At 39.4% G+C, this 12,999-nt stretch overlaps 1 protein-coding gene across 4 annotated transcripts in view; it reads right to left on the bottom strand.

The window, feature by feature from the left end:
- The window catches only part of ARHGEF10 (Rho guanine nucleotide exchange factor 10), a 112,256-nt gene that overhangs the window by 54,837 nt on the left and 44,420 nt on the right, over nucleotides 1–12,999 (bottom strand). For all 4 annotated transcript variants that reach the window (XM_051778082.1, XM_051778085.1, XM_051778083.1 and 1 more), the window contains 7 exons: nucleotides 10,177–10,254; nucleotides 9,778–9,957; nucleotides 8,653–8,769; nucleotides 6,633–6,725; nucleotides 5,070–5,240; nucleotides 3,121–3,266; nucleotides 1–176 (listed from right to left, as the gene is read on the bottom strand). In XM_051778082.1, the coding sequence (XP_051634042.1) occupies nucleotides 1–176; nucleotides 3,121–3,266; nucleotides 5,070–5,240; nucleotides 6,633–6,725; nucleotides 8,653–8,769; nucleotides 9,778–9,957; nucleotides 10,177–10,254 (961 nt within the window). The remainder of the gene's footprint in view (nucleotides 177–3,120; nucleotides 3,267–5,069; nucleotides 5,241–6,632; nucleotides 6,726–8,652; nucleotides 8,770–9,777; nucleotides 9,958–10,176; nucleotides 10,255–12,999) is intronic.

Below are 12,999 nucleotides of genomic sequence, written 5' to 3'. Positions count from 1 at the left end.
TTGGCTTAGAGTTAATGATGATGTTTTCAGCAGAGTGCTGGGGTGGAAACCTGCAGTTTTCTCCTTGGCTCTCACTGCTGCCGTACTCTATGACTTCCACTTGTCCCAATGGTACACTCCACTTCAATAAATACCTCTGGCCAGTTGTCATGGTGCCACTGCTTTCATAGGAAGACCTGGAAGATGCACAAATTATTGCTGTGACAAGCAACTATGTTTCATGGTATCCCATTTAATATTCTAGCTTCTAAAATCTGCTGTTTGTCAGCTTGAGTACAGTGCTCAACTTGAAAAAATACATGCATCAGGTTGACTTTTGTGACATACCTTTTCTAGGGTGCAAAGAGCAGCTATGTAGGTGTAGATAATCTTGTTTACAAACACCATAGGACCACCAACAGCAGTGCTTACATTTCTATAGCATATATACATTTGTATAAATGACCATCTTTTAAGATTGACGTGCACTTTGACATCCTAACGCAAGTGTTTGGGATTACACTTTAGTTCTATATTTTCCTCACTCTTTTGAAACAGTGCTCAAAAGAAGTAACTGTTATATTTAAGGAAGTATGGATGATGGGATCTTTGGTTCACTACTGGCAACGGGAAGGACAACATAACCTCCCAAGGGCTGAAAGGCTAACATTTCTGCCAAGTCATGCAGCCCAGAATGTTCTGTGCAGGAGACCTCTGCAACTGCTGTGGCTTCCAAGAGTAATCCCACATGAGCTGCTGCTAAAGGAAGCGTGTATCAACACACATCTATGAGGAAAGAGCACACTGAGGAAGTTCACTAGGAAGAGAAATTACATTAATACTAATTTTACATTATTTCCCTCATTCCCTTACGCACATTCAAGTACAAGTATCAAATATTTATTATAAAGGACCAAAGAGAGGTTAAAGTGAACATAAAACGTTTACTTCACAGAAAGCATGACCAAAATACAGAAGTTAAATGCTTGGGAGAAATCAGAAAAATGCATTTATTTAACTGCTGATGTTCAGCTAGTCACCTACCTATTCACAACACAGTCATACTTTTGTTTCAATGAAGAAGCTAGTATGAACAATAAAAACAAGTGCCACAGTTTAAGTAAATATTTATAAATTCTTGATCTAGCTTAGAAGAAAAAACAAAACTAGGCAGTACACAGTTGTTCAGTCACTAGGGATAGCATCCACCCTGTCCAACTGCTGCTACTTCAAAGGTAGGCCTCCAGCTCAAGCCAGTCATCTGGACTACATGTGAAGAAAGACCTTCTGAGGGTCATGTCCTCTCTAAAAATAAGTATCTTTTGCAAGCCATAAAAAATTCATTTGGAACTAATGGTCTCCAGGCTTCTGGGATGTCTGAGTGTTCCTGTAAAGGTTGGACAAAAGGGGGTTGAGAAAAATGAGCTGATAGACACTGCACAGCTCTGTGTACGTTTAAACCTTCTGAAGTGGTCTACATCTCCAGGGTGAATCTGCGGCCATGCACGCTGATAACCAGTGCTGTAACAGAAGTCTAGCTTAGGTAAGATGAGTAACATCTATGCAGTTAAAATGAAGAGAAATAAAGCTCATCCCATGTGAGCTGAACAGGCAAGTGGTATATTCTACAGCATATTCTCGTTTCGAACAAAAACTTTTGGACTACACAGGTGTCATATGTGAAGTCTGGTAGACAATTTTCTTCAGTCCTTAACTATCTGGCATGCAAAGGTAGCCCCTTTTGCAGTAAAAAACTAAGAGCAGTCCATGAAATCATGCAGGAATTTTAAATCCACACACACAGTTTGCAGGTGGACCAACCCTCGACTGAACACCCCAAGGAAGTCACAAAACCTTTCCACTGCTAGTGAATAAAGCTAGAAGTGCATTCAACTATTCTAAAAACCCACTGTTATTTCAATAACAGGTTTGAAAGCAAACCTTAGCTGCTACAGGAAGCCTTAATTAAACTTTTTCAGTGTTAGCAAACCCCCATGACACATGCATGCCCAATTGCCATCCCAAAGGAGGTTGCTCAGCACCAGTTAATGCCCATGGGAATAGTGCTGTGATAACCAGAACTCTTGACTTAATGAGGAACACAGAGACTTGGCATAATCATGAATTTCTCACATGGAAAATGAAAACAGACTGCACATTGCCACTTCAAGGACAAATACAGAAAGTCCAAGACTATGATGGTATGGAACAAGAGAAAAGATGACTGGTCAAAAGCAATGTTCTTGCAAAAAAAAACACAAGAAAATACCCAGCTCTTACTAAGAAACTGAAGATTTTTTAAAGTAAAAGAATCACAGGATAACTGACATAAGATGTTCATTTTCTGAAGTGCAGTTATTACATGGCATTCTCATTCACTAACATGGTGAATGCACAAAGCATTCACCTGGTTAAAAATATATCTACTCTATTCATAATAAGATATCAACTCACGTTATGCTTAAGAAAATCTGTTCTTGGAAAATTTTAATGATCCATATTCTCTTTGTCAGAATGTACTATTGCATAAAGCAAATTACAATACAGGCAGCATTTGAATTTGAGGGTGACTTTGGCATACACGGAGGTTTACTAACAAAATAATTACAGCCAACAAAAGCAGAGAAAGCACTAGGAAAAATCCTTTCTTCAAAGCACCTTCACTTTAATCCTTAAATGTTAGGTCTCGAGATAAAAACACTTTCCCATCTGGAACTTTGTTAGTGAGTTCCAGGTTTGTTCTTGTTGCATGCATTAGCCATGTTTTGATTTTTTTATTTGCAAATTCTGTTAAGTTACAGATTTCTGTGTGTGTAACAGTATGAATGTAAGGAAGAAGAGAAAAAAGTCCTACCTTGGCTTGCCTGTACTTCACTAAGCACTAATACACAGCAATAACTAGACACTACAAAGCATTTCTATCTGTAATCGCCAACTGATATAGTCTCCTTACAAATGTACTCTAGAACCTCCAAATATCAGCTGGCAATTTAGAGGACTGTAACAAAGCTAGTTATCCATTTATTATGACTAATCCTACAAGTCATTAGCCATAGTAGACAGAACAATAAGAAAAATTTCATTGTCTTTTTTCAAACTGAAACTTAAAGGATCATCTAAAAAATATGAATCAAGTCTTACCGAATATTTACTGTTGCACACATCAACACATCATTTAACATGAAAAGACGTCGTTCTTTGGTTTTGATAATTTCTCCTTTGTCATTGTAAACCGTCTCAACCATATCATCAGTCCGTATGAGGTATCTGTTTCCACTGCTGAGTAGCTAGATTTTGAAAACAACCAGCATTGTATATTATATGTGGTACATCTAACATTCAGTGGAAAAAAGCCAAAGAAAATACAACAGGTTATCACTTGCCATCCTAGCACAAGTAGATTTGCTAAGGGAATTAAGCCTCTTCTTTAATTTGCTTTTCATGTAGAGAAACAGTACTTTCTGCTGCCACCAATATGGTCTGCAGGGGTTTGGGTCTTAATGCAGACCATAATTGCTCTGGGAATCTTCCACACTGATAAAGGCTCCCTGGTGAAAAAAATGATAGCTTCCACAATTTCTGTGGTTTCCTTCCCTCGTCATTTCTTTCACAGCCCACTGAAGTGCAACACAGGGTTCCAGCTGCCAAAGCAGGAGGCCGGGGTTGGAGGAGGAAGGTGCTCAGCTTGCTGTCCCCCGAGGCTCACAGAGCTAACTGAGGAGCACAGCTGGCAGGGTGCCAGAGACTGCAGACAAGATGGCATGTCCAAGACATACATGGCATGTAAATTGTTCCTGACAATTGCCTTCAGGTGCTGAGGATCAGCACCATGTGCAAGCATGAACTAATACCTCACAGGTATAACACAACTCCGTAGTGTCCAAGGGAATAAAACGGTCCACAACTCACTTCCTTTCCATCCACTTCCTTCATCATTTATTTCACCCTGCCTGGCACTGTTCCAAAATGGTATAGGCAGACATTAACCCACAAAGCATGGAGGGTCCTGTGAGATTTGGAGTGATTATCCACATACATATCAATTTATCCCCCGGTGCATAACACACAAAATTTTGCAGTCAATATTGACTGAAAAAAGGAAACCTGGGCTACCTCTTCAAAAGCACATTCTGTGTCTTGAACTCCTTTAACTATCTGTAGATGAATCATAGCTGCTTCAAGAAGCAGGAGTATGAGAACTAGAAAAGAAAGTAAAATGTTTGAATCCATCTTCTAATGCACTTAGAATGGAAATACTGCTCCAGTATGAAAATAAATTCAGTACTCCATTCCTGATAAATAGTTTAAAACAAGCACATTGACTGACTATTCTGGTTTTCCTAAAAGCTATGCTTTTATCACCAAAAAAACCCCCCATCCCTTCAGTATGTCCCCATTACTTCATCCCAGAAAGAGTCCAAAGCATAAAAATCTGTAACTTCACAAAAGCAATAACTCAAGGATTTATGTCCCATTTCATGGGAAAGGAGGAATTACTTATGATACAAATAAGACAAGCATGCATATATCCACAGTACAGACAGTATCTAACAAATTCATTTGAAGAAAGTTCCTTCCTTCTTAGTTAATGTCTTCTGTACTTCTTTAAAGACATTTCTACTGTATGATGCAAATGGCATTAATGAAATAGAGTGGGATGCTCCTTAAGGAAGATGTTGGACCCATTCAACAGCACATCTTGAACTGCTCCATAGTTGGAAGTACTGCAGCAAAAGGACCTGGTTCCTTCCTTTACACAGGAGTAATTCCTCAATTCTAGAATTAATTTAAAATTGAATTTTCCCATGCAGAAAATGTGCAGGAGACTTTACTATATAGCATCATTTCCTACACTGCCACAGAACACCAATACTGCTGCTGCTATTTCAGCATGTTAACCACTCCAGCACGTGGTTTAACCAGCGAGCCTGTTCAGTTCCAGAGGCAGGTCACATCCCTCATCTATCACTAGAATGACCCCAGGTGGTTGAGCTCTACAGAAAAAAACATAAGTGTCTCTTTGGTCTGTTTTAGAGATTGCTCAAGGCCCAGAAAGTGACTCTTCCGTCATACTTTCCTACTTTCCTTACCTTGTTCAGATAACGTTCATTCATTGCTTTTGCTATTTGTTTTATTTCACAGCGCTGATCTGCATCCCTTTTTCTTTCATTTAACTTCTCTGCCAGTGTTTCAAGTTCTGTAAGAGCCATCTGTAGAGGTAATCTGTCAGGATGTCCCTTATTAGTGTTCTTCAACATATCCTGAGGGGAAATTACAAAACAAAACAAAAATCAGATTTAATTTCAAAGCCAAGTTCAAAAGATTACATGAGGTAAAGTTACAAACACATTCTTTACCTGAGTACTATTAAAGAATAAGACTAATAAACACCTAATGAATATTCAGACAGCATGCTCCTTACCTTCCTATCTTAATAATTCTTAAAAAAGATACTGAATACAGCTTATTTAAAGGACAAAAGTACAGAAAAGGAACATAATATTAAACAATTTGAAAACCAATTATAGTACAATGTCAATGTCTGTTGACAATGATTTAAAATGAAATTTTTCCGATACTTCCTGCTGTAATAATACTGCATTATCTTTATTATCATTATTATTCCTCACTAAATGGACAGTGTGCTCATCCTAAAGTAGGAGATCTTACTTCATGAAGATCACAACAGCTTCTCGAAGTCTTTTACTTATGCAGGCATACAGTTGGAACAATGTGAATTAATACTTTTTCTCCTTTCCCACAGCACTTAAAAATCTCTACCTATTCACTCCATCTTCCTACCAGAATAAACTACATCGTTCCTGCTACCTAAAAAACTCTCACCATAACTTCCAGCCTACATGCTTCCCCCACAACTACCGCAGCTCCTTCACCCACAATAATTCACAGACCTGCATCCCAAAGCCTGCCCTGCTCTGTGGCACCTCAAAACACAACCAGCACACAGTCCTCACTGGGGCAGGCCTGCTGTGGTCTGGAAGGAGTTACAAACAGTGGAAATTGGTCCAGAGGACGTCTCTACTGGAGAACTGTGCTATTCCTGCAGTTTGACTGCCTGCTGAGATGAGACTCAAGGACTGCCTGTCAAATCCCCAGTTTCCATGGGAAGAAACAGAAGATGCTGCAGGTCAGAAGGAAGCTGCAAGACACTCTAGCAGGTCCTGTGAGCTAAGTAGTCAGGGAGAGAGAGTGCTGTTGTTCTGCATGTCACATATATTCTGAACTCTCCAAGGCGTGAAATAAATCCTCTTGAATTGCTCTTAAATGGAACGTAATGCCACCAAGTTCTTAGTCATATTTTGTAGTATTATTAGCTAACAAATTGATATGAACAAGTAGCACATTTGACCTACAGCTTTACTACAAAGTGACTTATAAGATACATCTAACTTGGCAAGTAATCTAGAGTAAGTCTAGTTTGCTAAGATTTTTCTGCAGTGTACTTACTGCCTGTTGCTGCAATGAGATCAGCACGTTTAATGCACTGAAATTTTTTCTTTGTTATTTCCTCATGTTACAGTGGTCACGTGCACTGCAGCAAGCTCCTCCAGCAGAAGACAGCTATCACATAATCCCAAAGGTAAACCCCACAAGAATGCGACAAGAGCATCTTTTTGGTAAACATTATTTACCTGCAATAGTAGAATGAACTGTGGAAAACGCTGGATAGGTTTCATCATCAAACCATACAGTGTAATGCGATCAGGGCTTGACTCCTGGCATTGCTGCAATGCAAGAAAGCCACACCTGTGAGTACCTTTCCACCAGTTACAGAATTAAAGAAAACATTTCCTAACGGTTTTTCTACATCACTTACATTGATTGTAATAGTAGGGCTGTAAAAATTCCATTTACTGAAAAGATTTAATTTTAAAATATTAAATCTTAAAAAAAACCCCAGCACTATTAAAATGATGGCCTGTCACTGAACTGAAATCTCCTCCTTAAATAAATACAGCTGAGCTAAAGACACACCAGCAATGCAGCACCCATGTATATATCAGTAGAGCACAGTCATGTTTCTTACACAAGCAGTGCACTGAAACATCTGACTTAAATGTAAAAAACTTAAGTGATCTGTTGATTTATAGTTCCTAATTTAATATTGCTGTTCTGTTCCTTGGGGCTAAGAGACTATAAATCTCTAACTACCTATGGGTTTTAAAAGGAAATCTAAGGAAAACTTCATAATCTCAGTGATATGCAAACAGATTTTCATCTTCTTTATTAAAAGAAACTAAGGAAAAGAACATTGATTTATGTTTAGAAATAAAAGTGTAAGAATCCATTACTTTAGTTATCAGGAATGGCAGATAAAACCAAACAAATTTCATTTGCATGGTAGGAAAGCCTTGTTTGTATAAGACATTTAGAAATACTTTGACCAGAATCAAAGCTGACACAAAATAAGAACAGTAGAGGAAATACTCAATATTAAAACCAAAGCCAACCCAAACAATATTAAACTGGTGTGGTGCTTAAATTTCTCTTTATTGCTACAGCTATCAGCTTCACAAGAATTTATTTCCATAATTGTATCCACAAACATATTCTTTTGCCCAAACAGCAGTGAAGATTCTGGCCTTCACTGCTGGTGGGCAAACAAAAAAAGGAAGGTACAAAAATGTCTTCTGTCACCACAGTTTGGCCATGAGTCCTCAGCTCCCAGCAGCACCAGAGTGGCACTGACAAGCAGTGATGAGAAGTGCAGGCTATGTCTCTGTTGCAACAACGGGCTTTTAACCATGTGAGAAGTATGAAGTGACTACACGCACTAGAGAGTCTCAACTTCGTTGTGCCTAAGGCTGCCAGAGTATCATCCTGCACAGTGTTGGCCACACTCCAAAAAGTTGTTAGTTATTTTTAAAATCTGAAGACAAACCCCTGCCACCCTTCTCTAGGCAACCTAAGTACTGCTCTAGTTTGCCTAGGGTACCCAATTTCAGTGGACCATTGCAATGGAGCTGACAGGGCAACAGCTTTGAGAGGTACAACTCAATCCATGACTCTCAGGGAATGGGACACACAGAGCTTTCAGGCTCTCAGCAATGTCACAGACAACCTAAAAGCCTTTCAATGGATTCTGTGTACTCTCCGTAAGGTATCAACCCTAGGGATTCACAGCACTTCAACTGCATGTACCAGGCTCTCTATACACATTGTTACAAGCAGTACATGCATCAGGGTAGTATGCATTCTGCACAAAAATTATGAATTTCAACCCCAAATCAGAAACATGATTTTCAAAATACTAGGGAAGTGTGGAACAGAAATATAGTTGCACTACACTCTTCACAATACAATAAAGAAATTAGAAATAAAATAAATCCCAAATAAAAAAAGGTTTCATATGTTGAACTATTATTTGAAGCTCAGCAGATATAGAAGAATCCCAATATTTTACCAAGCACAGGAATGCAAACACCAATAAACTGATTTGAACAACTGCAAAACTACTCTGTACTTCAGAATACCTCCTAGATCTAATGTTATTATCCTGAAAACACAGTAGTGGAAGTGAATTTAATGGATTTCTTGTGCCAAACCCATAAAACATAAACTCAAGTCCAGCTGTATACTTATACCTTACTTATAACTTATACTTTCTTATTTATACATATGCACAGCTGTTTTACAATTGAATGAACTCACCTTTAAGAAGTCTAAAAAGGCAGGTTTGGTGGCACATGATTTCTTGAGAATCCCTACTGCTGTACTGAAGTTGTTCACATATTCGCTGTATGCATCCAACACCATAGATTTAGAAAACTGGAAAGACAAAAGGGTAAGCCTTAACTATAAATACAAAAGACCTCTGAAAGCATAGCTATCTGACCATTAAGGATTCACCTTGACTGCACCTAAGATCTTTGCTTCTCCTAGTGTTGGATCTACAGAAATACTGGTGATACCCAAAATAATCTTTCTGTAGAAGACAGGTTGGAAACATACAGATGTAAGAGCTGTGAATTACAAGATATGTATTTACGGAAATTGCTTCATCTTGGCCACAACACTAGGGCACAACCTGAGGACTATGGGCAATCAAAGGGCATCCTCTGAGATTCAAAGTGGTAGCTGGGATCCCCTGATCAATTCACTGTTGTCTGTCTTCCAGACTAGGTGACTCGGGGAAGTCCCAGGGCCTTCCTGTGCTAACCTCAGCTAGTCAGGACTTACCAAGAAAGCAGACAAATTGTGTGGCCTGCAAACAGTTATATGAATGGTAAGATCATTGCCCATCACCTTCACACTGGGAATAATGTCCTTCTACCAACCAAGGCCACTACTTGTTTTCTCTACCTTAAAACAGTAAGTAGTTCAGTCTTTTACTGAATGGACTTCAGAATGGCATGTTTTACAAATACTTTTTACCTGTGCCACAGGCTTGGTTAGACCTCAGGAATTCAGGACATCTTCTACAGTGGTTTTTTTCCACTCACAGACTACTATGTATGACTATCTACTTTGGAGGAGATGCTGAGCCTCAATTGCACTTTAATTTTGGTGGGTTTATGAATCTCTAATTTCTCAGAAAAAGAAACTATTTACTTAAATGTCTGAAAGCTTGATCAAAGCCTGAAAATTTTACCCACAATCCTTTCTCACCTGCCAACCAAGCCAAAGACATTTGGTGTCAGTTTCCTTACCAGGATGCAGTTGCCACAGGCATTGGTGAATACGGTAATAAAGCAGTCAAGTTAGAAAAAAAGATGCAGAGATGGAATAAGAAGACTAAAATAAAAACAGATTATCTGTTCTGACACATTTGCTTACTGAAGCAACAAAGACATCACCGATCATTTCAACAGAGTCCCACTCAGACACACGACTCGCCAGCGCAATCTGAAACATTGAATGGCACTGAAGAATTTCCTTAATTCGATAAAAGACCATTTTAAGTTTTCTTTCACTCAATAATTTTGGTTCCATATCTGAAAGGGGCTTCTCATATTGCTGTGGGGGAAAAAAAAGTAAATAGATTTAAACAAACAAAAAAATGGACTTCTACAAGCAGAAAAACCAACTTATTTAACAGTACACACGCAAAATCACAGAACATTTGGCATGAAGCATCTGTAGCAAAATCTGTGCAAGTCATATGACAGATTCTTTAAGGATGTGATTATTGTTCAAATTTTCCAAGTTAAAAAAATGCAAAGGATATTAAGGTACCTCCAGGATTCTTTTAAGGGCATCCACGTAATTCTTCTCACTGTCAACTACAGAGCCTAAAATATACCTTCTGACAACCTGTTAAAACAACAAAGTTTTGTCAAAGCTCTAATCAGGTAGCACCGTCATCCCAGCTAGAAATGGTGATGATAAAATTCTCACATCAATAAAACACAAAAATACTAAGCAATTTCAATACTGGAATTGCAATACAAGAATACTATACCCTTCAAAAGTAATTATAGTATTATTCTAAAACTATTTATTTTAAAGAACACAAGAATTATTGTATCTATGATTTTTTTCTGACTGTTGCAATTCCAAGCTTTACTTTTGAAACTTGTGTTTTAAGTTCAGCATTTAGACAATGCTCTCAGGTACACGGTGCAATTCTTTGGGCTGTCCTGTGCAGGGCCGGGACTTGGACTTTGATGATCCTTGTACATCCCTTTCAACTCAGAATATTCTATGATCCTATGACCTTTAGACGTATAAATGTAGACATTAATGGAAATAATCATAGGCACAGGTTAATGTTGGCTACTTCAGTATATTGCTGTGATAAAACAGTAACCAGTTTTCAAAAATCAGTCTTCTTTTTTTTTTTTAATATGTTTTATAAATTTATTAGGAGTAACATGAAGGACAAACAAGCAAATATTAATTGCCTTTTTAAGGTAAGGCTATATAAAATGTACCTGTATTAAGAAAGTATCCAAGTAAGTCATGCGTTCTCTTTTGGGCATTATCATGTATAAGTGATAACCCCATCTCATCTATATCTACATTAATTGACATTGTAAGAGCTTCAGGAAATGCTACCATATTTCATGTTTACAAATTACAGGCTATTTATCACACCTCCTTCTCCACTTTCTGCTTCTGTAATTCAGCTGAAACGCACTTTGTATGCACGTCTGGGTGACATGACAGGACAGGAAGGACTGGGAAACTGATCTGGTTTAAAATTTAAACTTCTTACTGTCATTGATTAGATTTCTTGCTGGTTATATGGATTTGGTTTTACCCAAATCCATTTCCTAATCCAGCTCATTCCACAGCTTTCAAAAGTGGGACTCTGAGGGAGAAGACAGCACAAGGGTAAGATCAAGCCACTTTCCACAACTACGAGAGAAGGCAAAAGTACTTCTTTTACTATTTTAAGCTAGCCTAAATGAAACTCAAATCTCAGGCTTGCTTCTCTCTCTGTTCCTGAACCCCACAGCCTCCCACCTTCTCCACCATGGCTGCCTTTAATTCTCCACACTTGTATTTTGCTTTATTAATTGCAGGTTAAATAAGAATTTTCTTTCAAGTACTGGTATTTCAAAGGCGGACTTCAAAATTATCTGAGGCTTTGCCCAAAGATATATAGAGTAAAATTAGATGTGTATAATCTGTGTTTATAATGGATTTAGCATTGTCTTATTTGATATAATGTATTGGCTGCTCTGGTGACAGATACTAACTCTACTTTTAGTCACAGTTCATTCTTCTGAACTGAATAAACATCTGTAGAGATAAAAATTTCAAGCTCTATAATACACAAATGGATATTTAATACTGCCTCTAAATTATTGCAATAGACATGAGACCCAACTCCAGACAGTATTTTCTGGCACCAGGATTTAAACAGAAGCCATCATGCCACCTGCTGTTTGAAGCCAGCACATCCATAGAGCAGCTCCACTGCTACAGGGAAGCAGGGCGGGAAGGGGGTCCTGGCACTGGCCCTCCCTTCCCAGGGTGCCTAGGGCTGTGACCCCCTCCCACAGCCAGGACTTGTGCTGGCCTCCACTGAGCTGCTCCAGTGTTTCTGTCCATCCCAGCCCACCAGAGCCCTTCCGACCAGCAGCCCCCCTCCCACACATGGCCTGCTGCACCTCACCAGTTTGGTGTCCCTCCAGATGTGCACTGCAGCTGACATCTGGATTACTAACACAGGCATTAAACACCACAGGTCTGTATCCACTCCTGAGAGACACAACTAACACTGACCACCCGCTGGACTTGGTAGCATGGACTAAAACCTTTGAGCATGGCATCCTCACCTGTTTTCCTCCCACCTTCCAGTCCACCCATACAAACTGTATCTCACCTAGGGTACAAGGGTACTCCAGGAGATTGCCAAAAGCCCTGCTAAAGCAGAGGTAAGTGATATCCCCTGCTTCCCTCTGCCCACAAGCCAGTCACATCAAAGGGGCTCAAGTCTGGTCTATCTGTGCTGACCGTTCCCACTCACACTCCTGTCCTACCAAACATAGACATAGCTCCCAAGAGCATTTGCTCCATCACCTTCCCTGGGACTGAGGTGATGGACTTGGTCTTCCTTCTTGTTGGTCAGAGTATGACCCTTACTTTTTCCCAGTCTTCTGATCACTGTGATGTCAGATGACTGAGAAAGACATTACCCTTGAATTCAGCACCCTTGAATCCATCCCATCTGATCCCACAGATAACTCTATGGCCTTGGTCCCCCCAGCTGCAGATTAGGCTTCACCCCAGCAGGACTTGCCTCTAGTCTCATGGGCTGAGTCCTGAGGACAAACCTCACCAGTAAAAGCTGAGGCAAAAGTGGCACAGAATACCTCAGCCTTTGACCCTTTCTCACCAGGACCCTGCCTCACTAAGCAGTTTACTCATCTTTTTCTCAGCTTCCTTTTATTGCACAGTGCATATATAAGAAATCTTTCAGTGTTGTCTCTCACACCTCACCAGCTTCAGCTGAGCTTTGGCTTTCCTAACTCCATTCCTACCCACTTGGACAGCTCCTCATTGGTAGATAAGCAACATATATCACGACTTCTGCAAATATTACTGGTT

Source organism: Manacus candei, unplaced genomic scaffold (genome assembly GCF_025592945.1).
Source record: "Manacus candei isolate 608988 ecotype Guabito, Panama unplaced genomic scaffold, ASM2559294v1 h1tg000011l, whole genome shotgun sequence".
NCBI classification, from domain to species: domain Eukaryota; kingdom Metazoa; phylum Chordata; class Aves; order Passeriformes; family Pipridae; genus Manacus; species Manacus candei.
This window is presented reverse-complemented; position numbering and strand designations above follow the sequence as displayed.